The sequence below is a fragment of the Sorex araneus genome, chromosome 1, assembly GCF_027595985.1.
Source record: "Sorex araneus isolate mSorAra2 chromosome 1, mSorAra2.pri, whole genome shotgun sequence".
Taxonomy (NCBI): Eukaryota; Metazoa; Chordata; class Mammalia; order Eulipotyphla; family Soricidae; genus Sorex; species Sorex araneus.
In genome coordinates, this window is record NC_073302.1 from 426094398 (window position 1) to 426118830 (window position 24433).

At 41.5% G+C, this 24433-nt stretch overlaps 1 protein-coding gene across 5 annotated transcripts in view; it reads right to left on the reverse strand.

Annotated features, from left to right (window-relative positions):
* Window positions 1-5259: 5259 nt before the first annotated feature.
* Window positions 5260-24433, reverse strand: part of ZNF800 (zinc finger protein 800) — a 201745-nt gene continuing 182571 nt past the window's right edge. For 3 of the 5 annotated variants that reach the window (XM_055124659.1, XM_055124652.1, XM_055124654.1), the window contains exon 6: window positions 14926-22839. In XM_055124659.1, coding sequence (XP_054980634.1) covers window positions 22650-22839 — 190 coding nt within the window. In that variant the 3' untranslated portion in view covers window positions 14926-22649. Of the gene's footprint in view, window positions 8860-14925; window positions 22840-24433 lie in introns of those variants that run through there. The other 2 variants (XM_055124660.1, XR_008628423.1) reach the window with 2 other exon arrangements.

Genomic DNA, 24433 nt, shown 5'->3' on the forward strand with positions numbered 1-24433 from the left:
GAATGACTGCATGCTTTATTTAACATCATCCAGGAAGTAGCATGATTTAGACTTCAGTAATTCATCTTCCACGTTGCTCCAGCCTTGGAGACTAAAATCTCTCAAATAATATCTTTCAGGGTTTTCCCAAGGCATTGGCTTCAAATCAGGAAGCAGAGAATGTGTTTGTGATAGAGATGACTCCTGGACTCATCCCAGCATTAGCCAACCCAAGAACTAACAGCAAAGGCCTAGGTCTTTTTTTTACCCCCCAAAAATATGTCTTGTGTGTTTCTTATGTGCACCAAAGCTAGAAACCTACTTACTGCCTTAAGTAGATGGTGTTTCACTCCTATAAGAAAATCTGCTGATTCAGATAGAAAAGGGAACACCAAGTAAAGGATGCTTGGAGAACCCGCTCGGGATGGGAGATGCATGCTGAAAGTAGACTATAGACTGAATACAATGGCCACTCAATACCTCTAGTGCAAACCACAACACCCAAAAGGAGAGAGAGAGTGAAAGGGAATGCCCTGCCATGGGGGGATGGGGGGGGGGTTGAGGAAATACTGGGATCAGTGGTGGTAGAGAATGAGCACTGGTGGAGGGATGTGCACTCAATCATTGTGTGACTGGAACGCAAGCACGAAAGTTTATAACTCTGTAACTGTACCCCACAGTGATTGACTAATAAAAAATTTTAAAAAGAAAAGAAAATCTGCTGATGCCACACACTGATCAGTCTTCCTGGTTTAATGCATCCCCTTTCTTTCCAGTAAGAAAAAGTAAGTATCAGAGTCAGCAGGTGAATATGAATGACTCTCCAAAGCAAGAACTGGAAAAATTATGTTCGGGTCTTTCTTTTGATTCTTGTTCTTTAAAGTTTGGGAACAAGAGCTTCATGGTGGCATTTGTAGTTCTGCCGGAATCAAATCCTATGTACTGTCTTTGTTACTTTTGATCCAGTCACATAAGTTCTCACATAAGAGCCACCATGTCCTCACTTATAAAACGGAAATAAGGACATACACATTATGAAACCAATGGGAATAATAAACGAGGTAATAAATGTTAAGCACCTTGCAGAGCAGCAAGCTGGCCCAGACTAGATTTTCTCTAGAGAGGGAGGGAGAGAGAGAGAGAGAGAGAGAGAGAGAGAGAGAGAGAGAGAGAGAGAGAGATCATTTATTTCTCTTCCCATCTCTCCTCCCCAAGCAAATAGCTACAGTTACTCAATCAAGAAACAAGGCCCAAATGAGGGCAACTCACCCTCAAAGGGTTCCATTGACATAACCCTGATGATAGAAGTACCTGGAAATTGAAGATTCATCAATACTTGGCATTCCTAAATAAGGCAGAAGATAAGGTTAACCTTGGCCTTCTAGCTACTTGTTAAAACTAAGTTTTAAAGTCATATGATTAATATTATTTCCATTACCACAAATGCCCAAAGGCAACAGAATGGAGAACTGACTCTTTTTTACTGTTGTTAATTTTTTCTGGGCCACACCCTAAAGTGTTCAGGAATTATTCCTGGTGAGGGCTCAGGGAAGCATATGGGGTGCTGGGGATTTAACTCTGGGTTAGCCTCATGCAAGACAAATGCCCTACCTGCTGGACTATCTCTCTGACCCTTGAGAGAACTGGTTCTTTCTTTAGGAGGAAGCAAATCATTGTAAAGGAAGCAGAGGGAAGTAGAGTTCACCAGGCAAGGGTGGTGTAGGGAGGGGAGTGGAGAGGGGACACTGGGACAAAGGTGGAAGAAACCTGACACTGGTAGAGGGTGTGGTGCTGGTGATGTTGGAATGTTTCATGCATGAAACACTGCCATTATCAGTATTGTAAATCACAGTGCTTAAAATAACTAAAATAATTTAAATAGTGTTTCCATAAATAAGTAGATATAAAGAGTATAGAAATAATAATTTATTTTTTTAATTTTTTAAATTTTACTGAATCACCATGAGATAATTACAAGCTTTCATGATTGGGTTACAATCTCACAATGATCAAACACCCATCCCTCCACCAGTACACATTCCCCACCACCAATATCCCAGGTATACCCCCCCCTTTCCCACCCTGCTTCTAAGGCAGATAATATTCCCCATACTCTCTCTCTCTACTTTTCGGCATTATAACTTGCAACACAGACACTGAGAGGTCATCATGCTTGGTCCATTATCTACTTTCGGCATGCATCTCCCATCCCAACTGGTTCCTCCAGCCATCATTTTCTTAGTGATCCCTTCTCTATTCCATCTGCCTTCTCCCCTCCACTCATGAAGCAATCTTCAAGCTATGGGGCAATCTCACTGGCCCTTGTATCTACTGTCCTTGGGTGTCAGCCTCATGTGATGCTACCTACACTCCACAAATGAGTGCAGTCCCTCTATGTCTGTCCCTCTCTTTCTGACTCATTTCACTTAGCATGATACTCTCCATGTTTATCCATTTATAAGCAAATTTCATGACTTCATCTCTCCTAACAGCTGCATAGTATCCCATTGTGTAGATGTACCAAGTCTCTTTAACCAGTCATCTGTTTTAGGGCACTCGGGTTGTTTTCAGATTTTGGCTATTGTGAACAGTGCTGCAATGAATATATAGGTACAAATGTCATTTCTACTGTGCAATTTCGCATCCTCAGGATATATTCCCAGAAGTGGTATTGCAGGGTCATATGAAAGCTCAATTTCTAGTTTTTGAAGGACTGTCCATATTGTTTTCCAGAAAGGCTGGACCAGTCGGCATTCCCACCAACACTGAAGGAGCGTCCCTTTTTCCCCACATCCATGCCAGCATTGGTTGCTTTTGTTCTTTTGAATGTGTGCCAGTCTCTGTGGTGTGAGATGATATCTCATTGTTGTTTTGATTTGCATCTCCCTGATGACTAGTGATGTGGAACATTTTTTTATGTGCCTTTTGGCCATTTGTATTTCTTTTTTGAGGAAACTTCTGTTCATTTCTTCTCCCCATTTTGTGATGGGGTTGGAGGTTTTTTTTCTTATACAGTTCTACAAGTATCTTGTATATCCTGGATATTAATCCCTTAACAGATGGGTATTGGGTAAATATTCTTTCCCATTCTGTGGGCTCTTTCTGTATTTTGGTCACTGTTTCTTTTGAAGTGCAGAAGCTTCTTAGCTTGATGTAGTCCCATTTGTTTATGTTTGCTTCCACTTGCATGGCCGTCAGTACTGAGAAACAATAGTTTAAAAGTTAGGTTTTCTGCTGTGTCTTTTTAAAGACCCCGTAGCACTGTTGTCCTGTTGTTCATTGATTTGCTTGAGCGGGCACCAGGAACATCTCTATTGTAAGACTTGTTGTTACTGATTTTGGCATATCATATTGCCACGGGGAGGTAGCTTACCAGGCTTTGCTATGCGGGTGGGATACTCTCAGTAGCTTGCCGGGCTCTCTGGGAGGGATGAAGGAATCAAACCCGGGTCCGCCACATGCAAGGCAAAAGCCCTACCTGCTGTGTTACCGCTCCAGTCCCAAAATTTAGTCTTTAAAAAAAAATTTACTATTTTTACTATTATAAAAATTATTTTGAAAATAATTTTTTTATTAAAAATAGGTTTTATTTTTAGTCTCCTGAGCACAGCCAGGAGGGATCCCTGAGTGCAGAGCCAGGAGTAAGCCCTGAGCACCGCTGGGTGTGGCCCAAAATAAAATAACAACCACCACAGAAGAGAAGATTATGATCATGCAGCAAACAGGTTTCTATATTTCTCTGGTATTCGAGGCAAGAGCAAAACTCTCCATTTTTGCTCCCACCCCCCACCCCACAAATACCACAAATGACTTCAGGGCTGGTATAAGGTGGTATGTGTGGGACTGCAGCTCAAGTGTATGTGTTGGTGGTTAGGTAGGAACAAGCAGAAAAAAATAAAGATGAAGAAAGCATAATTACACTTGCTGTCAACAGGCACAGGCCCATCTCCACTGGAATCAGGGTGCTTATTCTGAAGTATGACATTGGGGTGATTCCATCATCATTCTTCCCTCTGAGAAATAACTTCTGGTAGAGGAGTTTCCCATTAGCCCGAGAGAGAGCAGAGGACACAGCTGTACTCTGGATGCACCGCTGAGCTCTCCGGAAGGAGCCAGGATTGATGTCCCTCTCCACCAGCACAGAGGATAGCCAACGAGAAGCTGGCAGCTGGCCCTCCCAGCCGACATAGGCATAAGGTGAACACAGTTACCCCACTCTGTTCTTGGAACTTCAAAAACTAGAAAGATCTTGAAGGCAACTGAGGTTTAAAACTCAGCCCAGCAAAACTGCAATAGGCAACTACAGACCCAGGCTCAGTTGCCTTCTCCCTAAGACTGCAGAGGAATCAGTAAAAATTGACAACGTTTTGTGACTCAGGACGTCCCAACAAACACTGTGGCTGGGATGAGACTGGGAGAGGGAGACTGGCTCTGTTTCGAGGGAACACATCTTGGTTGTGGCTGTGCCTAACGGAACAGGTGATTAGTCGCAAAAATGTAAATGCTCATAAAGGAACAAGACCACCAGACGTGCTCCCTGGAGGCCAGGTGAGGGTGAAGTTTCTTGGGGGTCACAGAGAGGGAGAGCAGGAGGAGAGTGGAAGGTCTCTTTGACAGTGATGGAGTTCAGTGGCAAGAGGACCTCTCCCCGGCGGTTTGTTCGAATGACCTCCCTATAGATGTTTTTTTTTTTTTGAGCACTTTAATATTGGAACTCTGTGAATCTTATGCCTGCCACAAACAAAACACTCATTAGGTATTTCTCAGATGTTCCCTTCTGCCGCCTCACACTTCTTTCAGCTGCAGGCTAGCAATTCGAATTTCATAGCCAGCCCCAAGAGGGACATTTAACCTTGTAAAACTTCAGGCCTTTTGCTTTGTTAACGATGGACTTTCCCCATTTTTTTTAACCTCAACTGTTCTCATAGAGGAGCTCATAGTAAAATCTTTCAGAAAAATATAATTACACTCGGTCATAATGTTATCAGGAACTTCTGACTAAAATAATACTATCTTAGTTTCCCTTATCCTAGATTCTAGATCTCCAGCATTCTGGATTATTTTTTAGTTTCTTATAAATATAATTCATAAATGTCTAAATATGTAAGAATGTATCAAAAGTAAGTTTATATGCAAAGCTGTACTCTCTGATTTCCAAGATGTTTTTAAAATGCTTCTAATTAGCACTGGATGTTGAATAACTCTAAGTATCTCCTGTCTTATGCTAGATTGATTTTTTTCAATGCTGCATTTATCTAACTAGATTAATAGTCTCAGATTTCCCTTAAAGGGTGTAAAATAAAAGACAGAGAGACCTGAGAGCCGAAGGAGGTTCTTTCCTATATTTCTGCAGATTGATTCCAATAGGATGAGATTTTCATCACCTACAGCCTGAGGTGATGATTTCGTTTTTAGTATGAACTAAACATATCTCCGATGGTTCCATTGATCTTCTGCTCATGCCGTCCTCAGACTATTCTTTACTTCTTAATAATAGCTCTCTTTCTCCTTCCTTAGGAAGAATTGATTTTTCAGTTTAGTCCTTATGAGTCGCAGAAGAAAAGCTATGAAGATTGTGCCTTTAGAAGATGAAAACTTATGAAGAGAGTATGGAATTAAAAGGGATCCTTATTTTTAATATGACATTTTTTCCCAAAAAAATCAATGCAGCTAAATTTTTTTAATCACATGCCTTAAAGTTATGGCAAATATGCTTAGCACTTCTAAATCAGAGAGAAAATACTTGAGTTAACTTTATTTAAATTGAAGGTAGGGGAGAAACAACATACCAGAGAAAGTATGAAGACACCGAAGGACTTTTGTAACTAATTCTAATCTGGATAACTTTTCAGTTTACACTAGTGCTGGAGGCAGGCCGAATAGGAGGAGAAATAGCGATAATTGTGCTATTGATAGCAGCTTGACCTGAAGTGCTTACTGCATGCTAAGACTGATGAGGTCTTGACAGGCTTTAATTTAATTCTTAAGCAAAAGGATTAAAAGATGAATAATGACTAGTTATTTTTCTTCATATTTTTCAGGTAAGAAAGGAAAATTTCCCCAGAACAAACTCACTGGCCTATGGGATTATAACTAATAGTGGTAAGGCAGGGTTGGGGCCCAGGCATTGCCCTGAAACACCCAAACTCAGAATTTTAGGGCTGAGCAATCCAAACCAGTCCCCCATTTTATAAATGAAGGGACTAAGGTCAAGAATACAAATGATTCTTGTGCACTGAATGTTATCATAGCAATGAGAGAGTTAATTGAAAATCATCTGCCACACAGGCAGAGGGGGAGAAGGAGGGAGGGTGTCTGGGGTTCTTGGTGGTGGATCATGTGCACTGGTGAAGGGATGGGTGTTTGATCATTGTATGACTAATACTTGATCCTGAAAGCCCTGTAACTGTTCTCATGGTGTCTCAATCAAAAAAACATAAAATAAATAAATAACTTTTAAAAAAAAGACTACAAATGATTCAGTCAGATGGTTCAGCCCCAAGTCAGTGGAAGAGCAAGGTGAAGGGTTAGATCAGCTCCTTTCAAACTAATATCTGCAGCACTCTTCAAATCAATACAAGAGGCATGGGAACATCCCCACTTCTGCCAGCCCTCAGTGACCTCAGTGGACTGTGAAGGTGGAACTATATTTAATAGTTTTAGTTCTTCTGGTGGCCATAATTTTTCATAGAGATGTGCATCCATTTTCCTCCCTTCCACATAAGAGGGGAGCAATAATTCCTCCTTTACTCTTTACCTCAATGCTAACAATGTCATTCATTGGATACCTACTAGGTACTGAACACACAATCTTATTGTGTCGAATTTCCTTTATTTTAGATGAAGTAACTGGGACTTAGACAATAGCATATCAATGAAGGGTACCACCTAGACCTATCCAGGGTCTCTCTGCCTCTGCTATAACACAACTCAAAGGGAGGTAAGGAAGGCTTACGTTCCCATTTGGAATTACTGCCCCTCCTTAACTTCTGCCTGACTAAGTCTCCCTTGTTTGCTGATGAGAGGATTTTCCCCAGTTGTCTACATTGGCCTTCTTTCTGCCTTTAAGATAAGTATAAATATAGTTGGACTTCCTGTGTCACCTTATAAGACTGTTTTACTTTTAAAATGCATGTTTCTCAAGAACACTAAGTTAAGGGAGTCCCAAGGAATTTATTTTATTCCTCACCAAGAAATCATCATCAAAAGTTAAAATTAGTATCTGAGACCAAAGACTGTTAGATGTCAGCTTCATGTCCCAGACTTTTGTCCATCTTATTAAACCACACTTTTCCATTTGTACTTCAATCTATTCTCTTCATTCATTTCTATTAACGTATTCAATCAAAATGAACTGAGTTTCTTTGATAGGGGCCCCAGAACAGTGGTAACTGAAAACCAAAGCATATCTCTTCTTTTAGTTCCTTTATCATATTTTCAGCATACACAAGAACCCAGAGGAATAGAAAAAAAATCATTTAAAGAAAGTGTGACGTTTTTTACTGAAAGTTTAATTATCCTAAGGAAAGCATTAGCCTTGGTTAGAAAATCAGACCTTTCATTAAGGATTTTCTCAAATTCCTATCTCTGGTTCCTTATTAGATTTCTTTGATCTTATATATATGAAATAGTGATGAAGAGGGCAAGACTAGAAATAGTTATATTGAAGAGGGTGATCACATTGTTTCTTAGAAATATTTCCTGGGCAATTAATCAAGAGAAATAAATTCTGACATTCTGTGGAATTTAACACATTGTCTTAACATTTTAAATAGTCAGCAAATATACACAATGTGAAATAAGAATAGGAACATTTCTGAGGGCTGTGAACTTTAAGTCTAGTCCTTCTCTCTGAACCTCAGCTCATTTATATTAAACACAGAGCTTCTACTGACTTAAAAGTAGACCTTCTAATAGCTGAAGTGCTTTCAGAAATTGGCATTAGGCCATCATGTTTGATTTATTATGAACAATGATAATAGTCATGTGTCACTGAACAGTGAAAGTCAGGTAAGTAAAACAATAGCAAACCGCTTCTAAGTGCTAATTTATCCTAAGAAACTTAGGTTTGCATGTATCATTTTCAGATTTCTGCTAACACTATTTAAGCAAAAATATACAAAGAAGGATTAATTATAAAATTTGTATGAAATCTAATTTCTGCAAAGCACTTTACAGTATTTGGATGAAATAAAAGTGTCAGAGAAAATTATTGAAGCAATCAAATAAATTAAATTGCTAATTGCAGATCCCTTTTAATTATAAACAATTAATGCCAGTAAAGAATGACAGAGAAGTAAAATTGCAAATTTAAGGTTTGTAGTTTGGGGAATGTCTTTTATTTATCTCAAAATTGTTCATTAGCACTGCCAGTGAAGTTGAGGCTTTGATCTTTTCTTTTTTCTTACAAACAATAAAGTTGCTTAAAAGAGAATTATGCCAAGCATTCATGCTGTTTAAAAATGAAAGTAAAATCTGACTGAAGTCAAAACAGAGGAACTTTACACGGATCCCCCAGTTATTCTGTGTCCCTCCAAATGTTGAGTTCCAGAGACTTGGAGTCTGACTCTAGCTTGTATTAGTTTCTTACTATTACTGTAATAGCTGTTACCAACAGTATGTCTTAAACAACACAAATTGTTCATCTTACTGTTCTGGAGGTCCAAAATCTCAGAAGGCTAAAATCAAGAAGTGACAAGGGCCATATTTCTTCTGGGAGTTCTAGAGGAGAATCTTATTTTCTTGCCTTGTGCAGTTTCTAGAGGGAACTCTTATTCCTGTGGGCATCATCCCAAACTCTCCTCCTTTCATCCGGTCTTCTCTAGTTCTGCTGCAACCTCAGCGCTCGGATAAAGATCCTTCTGATTACCTGGTACCCACCTGGAAAATCCAACATAAGCTTGTCATTTTAAAAATCCTCGACTTGATCAGTTTTAGATATTCTTTACATCCTGGAACATAGTGTATTTCTAGATCCCAAGAATTAGAAGGAACCTCTTTATAGGAAGGGCTCGTTATTATTTCAACCCAACCTAAGGGTTATCTCCTGGAGAGTATCTGGACTATAAGGCTGCAAAGGCAGCCCCACTGAGTAATCTGAGAAGAAGTCAAATGCTGCCATCCTGCTGGGTACTGGGTTGCTGGCGTAGGGGTAGCGGGTAGAGGGGGCTGATGGGGGGAAGCAAACAATGAGCCACATCTGTGATCAGTGAGCTTCAGCCTAAGAGCAGAGGGTGGTCCCTGAACTATTTATTATCTGTCTACAAGGTTGAAAAAGTATGGAAATATGAAGTAAGCTGTTCAATAATTTCATGGCCGTTTAACAGAGCAATTCTTATATCCGTAGCATGTAATCACTTCATATGTTGGCCTGCACCCGATTTATTTTAAACTTTATTTTGCCAGCAACTCCTGTGTTCTGTGTCATTTTCAAGATGTAAATAATTGGAAATGACTGTTCCTTTGTCTTTTTAAAAATTTATACATTTTTAGTTTGGGGGGTCACACGTGGCTGTGGTCAGGGGCTATTTTGGGCTCTGTGCTCAGGACTGAGCCCTGGCAGAACTCATAGGTGGTGACTAGGATTTGAATCAATAATGGCTGCATGCAAGGCAAGTGCCTGAACATCTCTATTATCTCTCCAGCCCCTCTATGATTCCTTCTTAACAAACAAACCTTATTCTTTACCACGGATGGTTTTTCAAGAAGCCCTGTGGTCAGAGAAGGGCATCCCTCACAGAAGGAAATATGAGGCCAAAGTTCCCCTAGAATTATACAAGAATCTAGAATAATCTTTAAGTATTGCCAAGTTTGGTGAGATTTGTAACACCTGTCAGTTCACTAAGGACTTCCCTGGCCCCTTCCCTGCTCCAACCCCACATCCGAACCACAGATGTCAGGAAAGCTAGAAACAGCAGGACAGCACCTCCTCCTTCTGCAGCCGTCTCCAAGGGGAAGGCGAAGCTCTGCTGTACACCAGACAAATTGTGGCTGTGTACTCTGGTTTAAAATGAAGGTGATCACAGTCACTTCCACAGGCTCCAACGAGCCTCATCCACGAGTAAATCTGCAGAAAAACTCAGGTATGTGGGACTGTGACTGAAATCTCCAAGCCCACTCAGAGTAGGAATGGGCCTCCTCTCGCCATCTCCCAAGTATACCAGTAGCTTAACAGTCGCACCCACAAACTGTCCCTGGCGCCATAGAATATGATCAATGGCATGATCGAGAGACTCAGAAATAAAGCTCCTGGAAGAGAGCAACCTAGGCCTCACCCACGAGTGAATCTGCTGTATAATTATGTCCTAAATTTTAGAATTCCTAGAGTGCATGGCCTCTCATATCTATATCACTGATATACCAAAGGCAGCACACAACATTTGATGGGGTTTAACACACATGTTAGGAACCTCTTACTTAAGGATGTAATGGCTCCAAAATGAAATACAACGATCTTCACACACTTTCCTCTGAGGGAACTAGATTGAACCATTTTTAGCAGATTATCCATACCAAGCAATACAAAATTGTTTTGGTCTGGCTTTGAGGTCACAGTTTGGGATTTGGGGTGGAAACACTCGAAATATGGTGGTGGGAAGATGCAATGGTGGTGGGATTGGTGTTGAATATTAAATGTAATGAATTATTGTGAGCAACTTTATAAAAATAAAATAAAATGAATGTGTGGGGCTGAAGACATAGTACAGGGGATAAGGCACTTGTCTGCATGTAGCTGACCTTGGTTCCATCCCTGGCACCAGATATGATCCACCACACACTTCCAGGATTATTCCCTGAGCACAGACTTACACTGCCAGGAGTGATCCCTGAACACCACCAGGTGTGACCTTTTAAACTAAAAGTGGATAAATGAATATGTATTACATATACATAAATGATATGTAACTTTGTCATATAAAATTAGCCAGAAAATTCATGAGGTATGCTAGTTTTTAATTTAATACTTATTTATTTTGGTTTTGGGCAACACCCAGCAATGTTCAGAGGTTAGTCCTGACTCTGCACTCAGGGATCACTCCTGGCAGTGCTCAGGGGACCAGATGGGTTGGTGGGGATGGAACCCGGGTCAGCCATGTGCAACGCAAGCACCTTACCCGCTGTACTATCTCTCCAGCTCCAAGTCTGCTCAAGATTTCACCCAAGTTGAAGACAACATTGAGCCCCAGAAAATATTTTTCTTCTTTTTAATTTTTTTTGCACAGGACGGGGGGGGGGGGTGGGGTTGGGAGCTACTCCTCTCTGTGTGTGCGAGTCACCCAGGGAGCCATCCAGTGCTGAGTATTGAATCGAGGTCTCTGCCATGCAAAGTCTGCACTCAGCCCATTGAACTATCTCTCAAAAGAAAGACGAAAATCAGAACTGGAGACATGGTTCAATGGACTGGAGCACAGACTTTGCATGCTGGAAGCCTAGGTGCAGTCCCACCATGCTGATCCCCCTGAAAACCGTCAGGTGGTATAGCCTCATAAAAATAAAGTAAAAAAAAAAAAGAAGAAAATCCTTATACTTATGGAGGCTAAACATGCTAATGAGAAACTACTTGGTTAATAAAATCATCAAAGGGGAAAATTTCACATAACTGGATACAAACAAAAATGAAGCCAGGCCAGCAGAACCTATGGGATTTAGCAAAGGCGATATTAAAACAAAAGGTTATAGTAAAACATGCCTATATCATGGAAACAACCAAATTAACTAACATAAGCAAATTAACCTGGGGGTGGCTGGGAGCATAACCCTGATTTTTTTTTAAAAAGTCAGGAGAAGAAAAAAAAAGAAAACACAGACAGGATAATCTCACTCATATGTAAGATACAAAGAAGGAAATTGGGAGGACAGACAAAATCAACCCAAACTAACTTTTGGATTCAGTCCACAGAACTAAAGTTGCCAAAGGTCGGGGCTTGGGGGGCACAATGGGTATGAGTGTCTAAGGGGTGTCAATAGATGGTGAAGGGGGAATTTTAGCCTTGTGCTGGTTGGAATTACTTTGGGGGGAGTTCGGAGAGTGAGGGGGTGGTTTTCAGCCACATTTTCCTGCATGGCTCAGGGGATATTCCTGGTCTGTGCTGAGAAATGACCCCTGGTGGTGCTCTGGCAACCATACCTGGTGCCGGGGACAGAACAGGGTCAGCAAGTACCTTAATGCACTATCTCTCCAGCCTTGACAGCTTACTTTTGCCTATTTTTGCAAAGGTATGTAAAAGGACTCGTGAAATATATACAATTACGTTAATCAGTGTTTCTTCATTCTGCCTTCCCTTCCCCACCCAATAAATACCTCCTTTAGATCTAAAGCATCTGAAACTCTGTGATTTCATTGACTCATCCCAGGAATATTCTTTTAAATTAAAAATCCTCTGAGAAAAGGAACTGTTCTCAGATCTGTCGTTTCTGTTTGTAGTGTCTTCATTTCTGTTTGTGTTTTATTGGCGGTCCGTTTCATTGTTTCTTTGAGCTCCTTATACATCCTCAACAAAATTCCTCTCTAAATTCCTTATCAGTGAGGTTATTTAGCTTGTTATTACTGGTTGAGTCTTCCAGGCTGGCATCTTCACTCAACTAAGCCCGGTGGGGTTCTGCGTGACTTCACTATTATCGTCGCAGTCTGGAGTTGTTTCTTGTGTGTCCTTGTGTGGTCAGGCGCCTACAGTTAGGATGTCTTTGATGTTTACCCTGAGTCATGGAGAGAAGAAATCCAGGGCCATGGAGTGAAGGGGAGTTCTCAGGCATGGGAGTGTGGGTGGGGATGGGGGGAATCCTGACCTGGGGGGCAATATGGTAACCCTGAAAAACAGGGATCCCCAAGACCCTGAGATTCCTCAGTTTCCTGAGACCAGGGCTGGCCTGGAACTGTTTTCAGACATTGACGGATTAGTGAAACTATGATCAGTGTTCTTTCTTACATAAGATGGGCCTGTTTTTAATATTCTGGTTATACAAAGTTAATTCCTTCCATTTCCAAAACAACTCTTGAAATCATTTTCTCCTCCCCACTCCTACTACATATTCACCCCTACAATTTACTTTTAAAAAAATTAAAGAAGCATATTTTGTTGTAATAATTACCAAATCCTCCTACACCAGTTCTCATGTCCCTCAAAGCCATCCTCCAGTTGACCTTGAAATTCTTTCTTAGAGGCCACCTCCCTATTTGTTAAGTTTTCTAAGTCTTTGAAGAGACTTACCATCCATCCCCCCTAGGAAAATCTCTGAGCTCCCGAACAAAGCCCTAGCCCAACTTCATTCACACTGAAGTAATTCTACCCCCAGAGCCTTGGCTGCTGGTTCCTTTCTCTCTTATTCTCTTTCATTCATTCCCTTTCATTCATTCTCTTTCTTTCACTTTCCTTTGTCTACTGGAAAACTCCCACTCAGATTTCAGTTTCAACTCAAGCCTTCAAGTCCTTGAAAATTCTTGATTAACCAGCAGCACTCAAGTTCTTTTTCCATGAGGACAGATCACAATGAGCGTATCTTTGGTGTAGTACTTGCCTCTTCTGTTTCATTGTTTAGATTTTTTTCCCTACCAGACCTTGAGTTCAGTGAAGGTAAAAGCCTTTGACAGGTTGCTTCCAAGCAGCTTCACACTTTATTTTACAGAGCCCTCCTACAGGACTCTCCATTTCCTTCCAAGCTTTTGGGTCACTTTGCCTGACCTCCAGCTCTCCTATCGCCCAGGCTTTCATTTGGCTCTAATTCCTCATGTTCTCTCCGACTTCTAACCTCCCCTAAAGTCACCTCTCCTATTTGAAATGCCCTTTCTTATTTCCCTCTTCCATATACTTTCCCTGGAAACTCGTCTCAGCTTTGTCATCCTCCTCTCAGCTCAATGCTACTTCAGAAAACTTAATTTCTCAGAGGATTGGAAGACCCAGAGACCACCCCCTACTCCCTCCCCCAAGGTTATGCTTCTTTTTGCACCATTTTGCACAGATGACAAGGTAGTGTGATTCTCATACCACTGTATACCACAGGTATAAGAGCTCATTGAAACCTTCCAAATGCAATGAAAGTCAGATTCTAAACTTTCCACAAGCCAATGTGGAAAAAAATAAATACGGGGGTAAACAAAAAGCAATTATCACATTTTGGCAAAATCGTGCCAATTTCTGGAGGCCTCTGGAGCCTATGATTTGAAGGTAGAGCTTCTGCTTCCCAATCTATTGGGGCTCGTGCTTATGACTGATTTCCTCATATGTGCTCTCCTCACATGGTCTTTCATGTGGAAAAGGCTCTGGTCTTTGTACCAAACAATAAGTACATCAGGCTGAAAATCATGGCACAAATAGTTCTGTCACCCAAATGACACTCTAGTCACTTTCCCCTGAAGCCCCAACATTATAATGTGTCACTGCCCCCAGGATTACAAGCCCTCCTAGCACAGTTTCACCTCTAATATTAGCAGTGGCCAACAGAGGAGCAAAAATGGGGGCTTTACATTTAATTCAACCAGCAACTCGTAAACCAAGTGAGTGGTGTTAAATGTGTTACACTCTTCTGTATAAAAAAACATACCTTCATCATTTCACAGAAGGCCACGGTCAGATGAAAAGTTCTTGGACTACCCTGAGTTCCAAATTAACAGAGATGGTCTGATCTCATATTTCCACAGCAAGGAGCCTGGCATGTGTGTGTGGGGACAGTCCAGCCTGAAGAACCAAGCTATTATCTGTATTCCTGCAAACAGCAACCTCTAGTAGACATCCTTTGGGATATCAATAACAGAATAGACCCAAATATTCCATTAGGACTTGGAAAGGCCAGGCTAATGGTTTGAAAATCCCTGGTCCCAGGCACCCAGAAAATAGCCTAAATGCTTGCAAAAAAACAAACCCAAAATGCATAAGAAATGCATTCAAATCTATCCACAAAGAAGAGAGATGTACAGAAACAAAATGTTAACAGTGCTTCTTTTCTGGGTAATAAGGGTTACAGGGAACTTTTATTTATGAACATGAATGACATTTGTTTTTATAAAAATAAATATTTGTAAAGCTATCTTTTCAAGTCTAAAGGAAAAGTGTTCAACTGCCAAATTTTTGTGGCAAAATTCATATTCACAATTTTTAAAGTTTTACTGATTTCACAGAATTTGATAATGGATTTCTCTAATTGTCTGATTATCATTTACATTTTATATGTCAGAGCATATTTTACATCTCTTAAAACCTATTTACTGTCTTTTTATGAACAACAAGAACACTCTACAGAAATCAGAATTGCAGTAATTTGTTAATAATAGAACAGCAAATCCCTGATGCTGGTTATTAGCAGAGACACCATAAGTTGACACGCTTGGTAAAATCTTGAACAAGAAACTCCAAAATATGCTCACACACAACTCCCAATAAGACCACAGATAGTTACACATTTTCCAGGAAAAAAATAGTTCTTTGTTAAAATACAAACATAAATATTAATAAACGTATTATTTAAAAATCTGAGTTAACAGTATGAGTGATGAAAATAAAATGAAAACTTACACTCATGATTGTTTCAGGAACAGTCACAGAACTACATTTGAGGTACAGCAGTCTAAGCTGTGCTCAGAGATAAATTTGTATCATGTCCTATTATTCAATAATACACTATTGAATAATATTATTGAATAATAAATATTATTGAATAATAAATCACTTGAAATAAATTTGCTAACTCTCCATTTGTTACTAGAAAACATTCAGGAAAAAAACTAAGTAAACTTAAGGAAAGAATTTTTAAAAAAATTAGTTACGCTAAAAATTACATTAACGACAGAAAACAGGAAAAAAGAGAATTTATAAAATCACTGTTCCGTTGAGACTAGCAGATCTAACTTTTCAAAAAGAAAACCAAAAATATTATGAAAATGAGGGGCTAGAGAGATAGTACAGCAAGTAGAACAAATGCTTGCACGTGCAGAACCTGGGTTTAATCCCTGGCATCCCATATGGTCCCTCAAGCACATCAGGAATAATTCCTGAGTGCCGAGTCAGGAGTAACCCCTAGGCATTGCTAAAATGCCTAGCAATTGCTAAAGAACAAAATCAAATCAAAACAAAACAAAAAAGAAAAAGGAAATGAGATAAAACTTCAAACATGAAGAACTTTTTAAAATTATAAGGTATGTAGCACTGTAGCACTGTTGTCCCATTGTTCATCAATTTGCTCGGGCGGCACCAGTAACGTCTCCATTGTGAGACTTGTATACTGTTTTTGGCATATTGAATATGCCATGGATAGCTTGCCAGGCTCTGCTGTGCGGGCGGGATACTCTCAGTAGCTTGCCGGGTTCTCCGAGAGGGATGGAGGAATCGAACCCGGGTTGGCCGCGTGCAAGGCCAATGCCCTACCTGCTATGCTATCGCTAATTGCTTAAAGGCTTTGGAAATGCATTCTTTTAACAATTTTTGTTTGGTTTGGGGGCCACAATAGGTGATTCTCAGGAGTGACTTCTGGCTCTGCACTAAGGAATTTCTCTTGGGTGCTTAGGGGAACATACGGGGTACACTGGTATTGGAACCCGGGCCAGTTGCATGCAGGGCAAGTGCCCACCTATTGTACTATTTCTCCACTCCCCCTAAAATATTATCTTTTAAATATATACTCAAGAAATAGTTATTAGCATGTTTGAGATAAAACCATAGAAGCTATAAAATTTCCAGAGGTTATCTTTCATTATGCACCCTGAAAAAAAATTGATGCCTCAATAGAAGAGTTCCTTCATACTCATAAAAAGTAGATTCCTATACCGAAGATAGTGAGAATTTTTTTTTAAAGGAGTACTTTATTTTTTTTTATTTTATTTTTTGCTTTTTTGGTCACACCCAGCGATGCTCAGGGGTTACTCCTGGCTTTGCACTCAGGAATTGCTCCTGGCAGTGCTTGGGGGACCATATGGGATGCCGGGGATCGAACCCAGGTCGGCCGCGTGCAAGGCAAACGCCCTACCCGCTGTGCTATCGCTCCGGCCCAATAGTGAGAAATTTTGTTTTGAATATTTTTGGGAAAATTACAGAATTAGAATTAAGGAATATAAATCTATAAACCAGGAGCTGGAGTGATAGTACAGGGGTAGGGCACTTGCTTGCATGCAATCAACTCGGGTTTGATTCCTGGTATCTCATAGGGTCACCTGAGCACTGCTGGTAGTGATTCCTGAGTGCAGAGCCAGGAGTAAATCCTGAGCACTGATGGGTCTGGCCCAAAACCAAAACAAACAATCTATAAACAAATCTTAATCATGTCAATGACTATAAATGCAATTTTTTTTAAATATAAGGAGCTGAATTTAACATTACTATACTGAAAGAGAAAAAACACACCATGATGAAATAGGAGGACTTTGATACAAAAATAACCCAATATTGGGATATCTATTCACATAATTTATTGTAATAATAGTTTATGGGAGTAAATCTTTATGATTATCTCCACTTGGTTTAACATATCTGTAATTCAGCAATAATTTCCAATAAAATGTTCACTATATTGAACCAGAAAACTGTTTCCTTAACTTGACAACATTTATTTCAGTTGAATGAATGACTAACAGTAATATCTGGTGAAATATTAATGGCATTCCTAAAATGTAAGAAATAAAGACAAAATTAATACCAGTACTTATTTAACATAAGGGGTATAAAAATTGTAATAAAAGAGAAAAAAATTTTGAATTACAAAAAAAAGACTGTCTACTTTTAGAAGAAAATAAACTAGTATTAATGAAAGATTTCAGAAATATTACCAAATTTAAAAATTCCGATCCCACAAGAAGCAACCAGTTATAAAACATAATAATCAAATAACTCCACAAAGAACTGTCCAATAATATAATTAATAAAAATTATGCAGGAGCAGGGTTAGAGAGGTATCTCAAAGGACTGATTGGACGTCTTGCCTGTTGAAGGTCCAGGATTGGTCCCTGGAACTTCATGGTCCCCCAACCACCACTGGGAGTGATCCCCAAGCACATCCAGGAGTAGTCCCTGAGCACCACTGGGTATGGCCCCCAAACAAACAAAAGATTATGTAGAATCTACAAAATTACTAAGTAACATACAGGAAGTCTTCAACATGTATGCAACAAATTTCTGAAAGGGAAACAATATTATAAAGATAGCAGTTCTCCCAAAGTAATCTAGGGGCCAAAGAGATAGTATAGGGACTGAAACACTTGCCCTGTATGTGGCAGGCCCCAGATTGATCTCTGGTACCACATATGTTCCCTGAGCATCACTAGGAGTCACTTCTGAACACAAATCTGAGAATAGCACTAAAACATGTAGCGTGTGTCCCAAACTCCCACGCCACCCCAATTTATAATGTTAAGGTAATTATAAGCAAATGCCAATAGAACTTAATGTATTTTTTTGGCTTGGGGGACATACCCAGTGGTGCTCAGGGCTTAATCCTGGCTCTGCACTCAGTGACCACTCTGGGGACCATATGTGGTGCTGGGGTAGAATCCATGTCATCCGCATACAAGAAGGGTGCCCTAACCACTATACTATCACTCTGGCCCTGGCAGAACTTATTTTGAAACTATATCAAAATATAAAGTTAATCTGGAAGAATAAATGTTTTAATATAACTGAAAATATTTTGAGAAGAGTAATTTAACTCCATTTTTAAAATTACACAATTAAGTCACTGTCACTGTTATCCACAATTAAGTCACTGTCACTGTCACTGCTCATCAATTTGCTCAAGTGAGCACCGGTAACATCTCCATTGTGAGACTTGTTGTTACTGTTTTTGGCATACAGAATACACCATGGGTAGCTTGCCAGGCTCTGCCGTGCAGGCAAGATACTCTTGATAGCTTGCCGGGCTCTCTGAGAGGGGTGGAGGAATCGGACCCAGGTTGGCTGCGTGCAAGGCAAATGCCCTACCCACTGTGCTATCGCTCCAGCCCCACACAATTAAGTATAAAACAAAAATCATTAAAACCATGGATTCAGGAAAAAAGGATACCCAAAACCAAACCAGTAAATCCAGAAGCTATTCCAAGCATATGTAAGAATTTAATATTTGGTTAATAGGGAACTCAAAACAGTGGGAGAGGACATTTTGACAATAAATGATACCACAACTAAATAAATATTTAGACCTTTAATTACATCTATATCAAAAATAAATTTAATTCTGGGTAAAGATTTTAAGCTAAGAATTAAAATTAATAAAAACATAGACAACTATTTATAGAACATTGATATGACAACATTTTTAAACACATCACCAAGGGCACAAATCATGAAAGAAAAATAGATTTATCTAAATAAAAATGCAATCTTTCTGTATATTAGAGACATCACGAATTAAATTGGCACATCTATGACAAAGGGTAAAGTGGCTTGCAGCATATAGAAGAAACAAATAGTTAGTGGATTTAATATAGAAGGAACTCTTACAAATCAGTGAAAAGTGAACTCCTGGCACAAAACATAGAAAATTTCTTCATCCATTCCCTCATCAGATGTTCACTGTGCATCTAGTACTTGCCAAGAATTGTGCTAGGAGCTGGAATACAGTGTTGAAGAATCTGAACACCCAGACACAGGATTTTCCTTCACTCACTCCGATATGGAAAAGAGACACATATACACACACTCACGTACATGAAGTTACAACTTGAAATAAAGGATTAGATTAATCAAAGAAAAAAACAATGAAATAAGACAGCAAATAGGAGGACACTGAGGACTATTTTCAAGCAAGTGCTCTGCATGGATCTTTCTGAAGATGTCGCATTTTAGGAGTTCTTTAAAGCATATAGTTGTGGTGAAGGAAAGGGTGGCCACGGAAAGCAGCTTAGGCATGCACAGTAGTATCTACTAAACCCCTGAGGTGCAAGAATAGATGATCTTGGCATGAGATGGCTTAGAAATGGAGAGGAACACGTAGGTAAGAGTCAGGTAGACCAGGGCAGTGTGAACCGAGGTAAGGAGTTTAGACTTTATAGTATGCACAGTTTATTTGACTCAACTTATGCGTAAAGTCAGTATTACCTCTCTTCTCAAGAATGTATCACAGTGGGTAGTAAATTAGGAGTACAAGGAAAGAGACTAGGTTGGGCTGGCAGTCACAAGAGTTGTGTGAGAGAAATACTGTTCAGAATTAAGAGATAGCATTGAACCTAGGAAGCAGCAGGGTCAAGAAGCACTGGCTGAGAATTCAGGACAAGAACCAAGGAGGACTCCTACGTTCTTGTCTTGGGCAACTGTTTGGGCAGTGGTACTGTTTACTGTAGTAGGGAAGAGAGGAGAAACAGGTTGGAGGTAGGATGACAAATCAGAATTTGCACATACATAATTTGAGAGATGAATCATCTTAAAGAAGATTATTATACAAGCAATTGGATGTTTAGAAATTTAAAATTAACATAAGATGATGCTTAAATCACTTAATGGTAGTGTAAAATGATACTTGACTCAACAGTAATAGAGAACTCAGGAAAGGTCCAGAATAGAGGTGAGAAGCCTTAATCTTTCAAAGTGAGGGAGAAGCAGATGGAGCATAATACTGAGAAGGGATAAGTGCAAGAAAAGGAAGCCAGGAGCAAAGAGTCCTGGAGAGAACATCTACAGGAGAGCAGCCATGGTGAAGGGTGAAAAGCACCCTAAAGAACAGAGGAATAATAGAGGAGGTGCCTGGTGGCCTTAACAAAAGTCACACGGGCTCATAGTGTGAACTGAAAAACAGAGATTCGATCCAAGTGTCTTAAACTGTGGGCCTGCAGCTGAATGTGGAGGTGGGGTGAAAACTCTGGCAACAATACCATGTTTCTGGATGCATAAGGACCAAAAAGTTAATTCCAAATCAACCACATCGTGAATTTTGAGGTGTTTCCTGGCAGTGCTTATCCGTGTTACATTTTTTTCTCAAGAAATGGGGTGGCTAGTGGGGAAAAGTTGAAGAAGGCTTGGAGTAGAACATCGGGACAACACAGAGAAAGGACTCCATAAAGAAGGCTGGCATGGAAGTGCAGAGATGGAGATTTGCAGCAAGGCAGATTTGGTTAAGATGAGGGACCTGAGGCCTATTTGCAGCTCATGAGTGTGACTCATTTGAAATGAACAGAGAGACCAGGGGATGTAGCAGAGAGGGAGAACATGAAAACCTGAACACAAATCTGTGGAAGGCGAGAGGGCACAAGCTCCAGAACACAGGAGAAAAAGCTGTAGAAGAAGGGTACCACTGTGGCGGTATGGGGAGGCGGGAGATCTGTGGATGGATGATGAAGACCTTTGTGTGCAATCTCTTCTATTTTCTTAGCGAAATGTGAACAGTGTGAATGCTGAAGTGAGCGGAACACATATAAAGTAGCTTTAGATGTGAGACTGGGATTATGGGGTGGGAAGCACCACTCTGAGGTTTGAGATCGAATACGGAATTCTTGGCCAGGGGCTGGGTTATGTCATTTTCTCAAACAGAACATGCCCAGCTGCCTGGCCAGGCATGTGGAAGGCAGATGGTAAGGTTCATCTAGAGTTGTGATTTTGCCAGGAAAGCAAACTGGAAGAAATGGAGCACAGTATTTCAGGGAGAATGGTTTGCTAGGCCATGCCATCTAGATTAAACAAGAAAGGAGTCCGAGAGGGAGGCTAATAAGCATTGAGGGAGAATGAGGTTAATGGATTAGATACAAATGAAAAGGAAGATGATGATCAGAATGGAATGTCTGATAGCTTAGTCTGGATGCTCCCAGAAGCAGACACCAAGACAGGGTTCAACTTGTAGGCGTTTTATTAGAACATCTGCAAAGGATAATGGGCAGGAATCGTGAGCAGGGAGTGGGAGGCCTCCATCCACGATGCAAGTCTGACACCCCCACACCCCTGAGAAAGGAGAGGAGGGTGGGGGAGGAAGAACCAGAGACTGGTTCTGAGGGACTTTCAGCTGGGCTGCCAAGCGCCCGCCATAGGAACTTAGGGGAATCCAGTGTCTCGCAGGCACAGGCCTTCACTAGCAGCCCTACTGTGCTCAGTACTAGAAAGTGGGGGAGGGGATGGATTCCACACAAAGCCCACAGTGGATTCTCCCCGGGACACCAGCCCCAGGGATAAAGGACTGACTCTGGAGGGAAAGAAAGGGTACTGGAGATAAAGTTACGAGAAGGGCCTGGATGCTGGAGTTCAAGTTCCATCATATTGTGCATTATTAACTCCCAGGGCTGTGCCAATTGCCGCAGAGTCTCAGGGAGGCTGTCCGATTATTTAAACAATCTTCTGGCAGGAGGGAGCAGACCTGGGGTCGGGGGATTGGGGCGTGAGGCAGGGGTGGGAGGTCGGGGAGCAGAGGTCGCCTGTGGATGCTAGGATTTGAGACAGAGATGACCAAACCCGGAGCCATTCTTTGCAGAATTCATAGCAGAAACGGACACGGAACTCGATCAATTACACGGAGGGGGCAGGGGCTGGCCCTGGCCCCGCGGCGCGGGTCTCCGGGGGCGGGTTCGGTGGGGCGGCCAGGAGGAAGAAGGACCGCGAGCGGGCCGGGAGGCCGTGCTCCGCACCTGCCGGCCCTAAGGCACGCGGTCCTGCTGCGGGCGGGGCTGCGCGGCGCGGGGTCCGAGGCGAGGCGCGGGGCGGGGGTCCTGCGCGAGCTGGGCGACCCCGAGGATGAGCGCTGGTGCGGAGTGGACGTCGCCGGGGCGGAGGTGGCGCTCACGGGGCGGCCGAGGGCTTGCCCAGACCCCGCGCGGCGTGCTGGCGCTCCCGGGCGGCGCCGCCGCGGAGCTTGGCGCGGCAGCTGGCGGCGGCCTGGCGCGTGGTCACGGCCCCCGCGGCCGGGCAGCGGCTCCCCGGGCCGGCCGGGCGCAGGGCGGCGGCGCTGCGGGGCGACGGCTTCCCGAGGCTTCGGCCCGCAAGGGCGGCAGCGGTCCCCAGGGAGGAAAGACAGAGACACGCGGTTAGAAAGCGGAGGAAGGCGCCGGCGTCTCCCCGGGACCCAGGGGCCGCCGAGCGGCACGGAGCGGAGCGGGGACCCACCCGCACCCCGGGAGTCGCGGGCGGCAAGCGTCGCCGCGATCCGCAGATGAGTTCCGGCAAAACCCGCCCGCGGTTGAACACTTGGATGCCGAAAATTTTTACATTTCCCCTTAAGGAATAATTAGAATACGCACAGGGCGTTCAGTCCAGTATCTGCAGCAGCAAAACAATACTAATAAATTTTAAATCAAAAGCAAAAAAAAAAATCTGGAAATAACTAACAAGGTGTCAATTACAGTCTTTTCTCTTAGACTGTGGATACTGCTAACCCGCTGGGCATAAACATAATGCCCAGAAACGATGCCTAATATATGGGAATGTTTTTGATTCAAAGAAATACTTTTTACCCCCACTAGCAGTCGGGAGGGGGCTGTATTTACATAAACATACATCACACCCCACACCTTTATGAAATAGTGGAAACACACCAGAACAGTGGTTATCTCTCGTGCTGTGATGCAGTAATCGAAATACTTCCAAACTTTATACAATAAGCATTTTATATAAAAATATAACTTTATTCCAGGTAAATTTACTCCATTCTTATGCACCCTTCTTCCCATTCAAATTTTATAAAAATAATTATACTGTGTGGTAAAGTGGATATAAAAATTTTAATAAGGACTGAATAAATGGTAGTAATTTATATTCATCAGTTTCTGAGACGTTACTAGTACAGGAGCAGCCTACCCCTTATTACACAATCAAAACTAGTCTTTTATGAAGTTATGCCTCATTTTTCCCTATTAAATCAGTTATACTTGGGAAAATAACTCTAGCAAATCTAACTTTTCTTTTTGGGGAGAGGCGGGGACTTCCAGCAGTGTTCAGGGCTTACTCTTGGTTCCTGATGATGCTCAGGAGACCATCTAGGGTACCAGAAATCCAACAGGTTTGGCTGTGTGCAAGGCAAGTACCTCACCCACAGTACTGCCTCTCCAGCCAAATTTGGCTCGTGATCGCCACAGAAATGGAATATCGAGTTTTCTAAACTGGGGGGGAGGGGAAGAGGGGGACAAAACCCCACCCATACTTTTTTGCTGTTTTTTGTTTTGGGGGGCCACACCTGGCAATGCTCAGGGGTTACTCCTGGCTCGACACTCAGCAATCACTCCTAGCAGTGCTCAGGGACCATACAGAATTCCAGGGATCAAATCTAGGTCAACTGTTCGCAAACCAAGTGCCTGCGCTATATTAGCTCTCTGACCCACTACCTATACTTTGGAATCAAATATTCTTAAAGAATATTGTCTTAATAGATGCAGTGCTTTTCTGTTTTAACTAGAAAGAACATTATCAGAACAAAACCAAACATTACAATGAACCAGAGTCTAAACTAAACATCTTGGTCTTCTAATCATAACAAATTAACTTTTAGCAGGTATCAATACCTGGAAGTCTGTTTGCTAAACCTTGTAACAGGGGAAAATGAATAAAGAGGGCAATAAAATAACATAGGG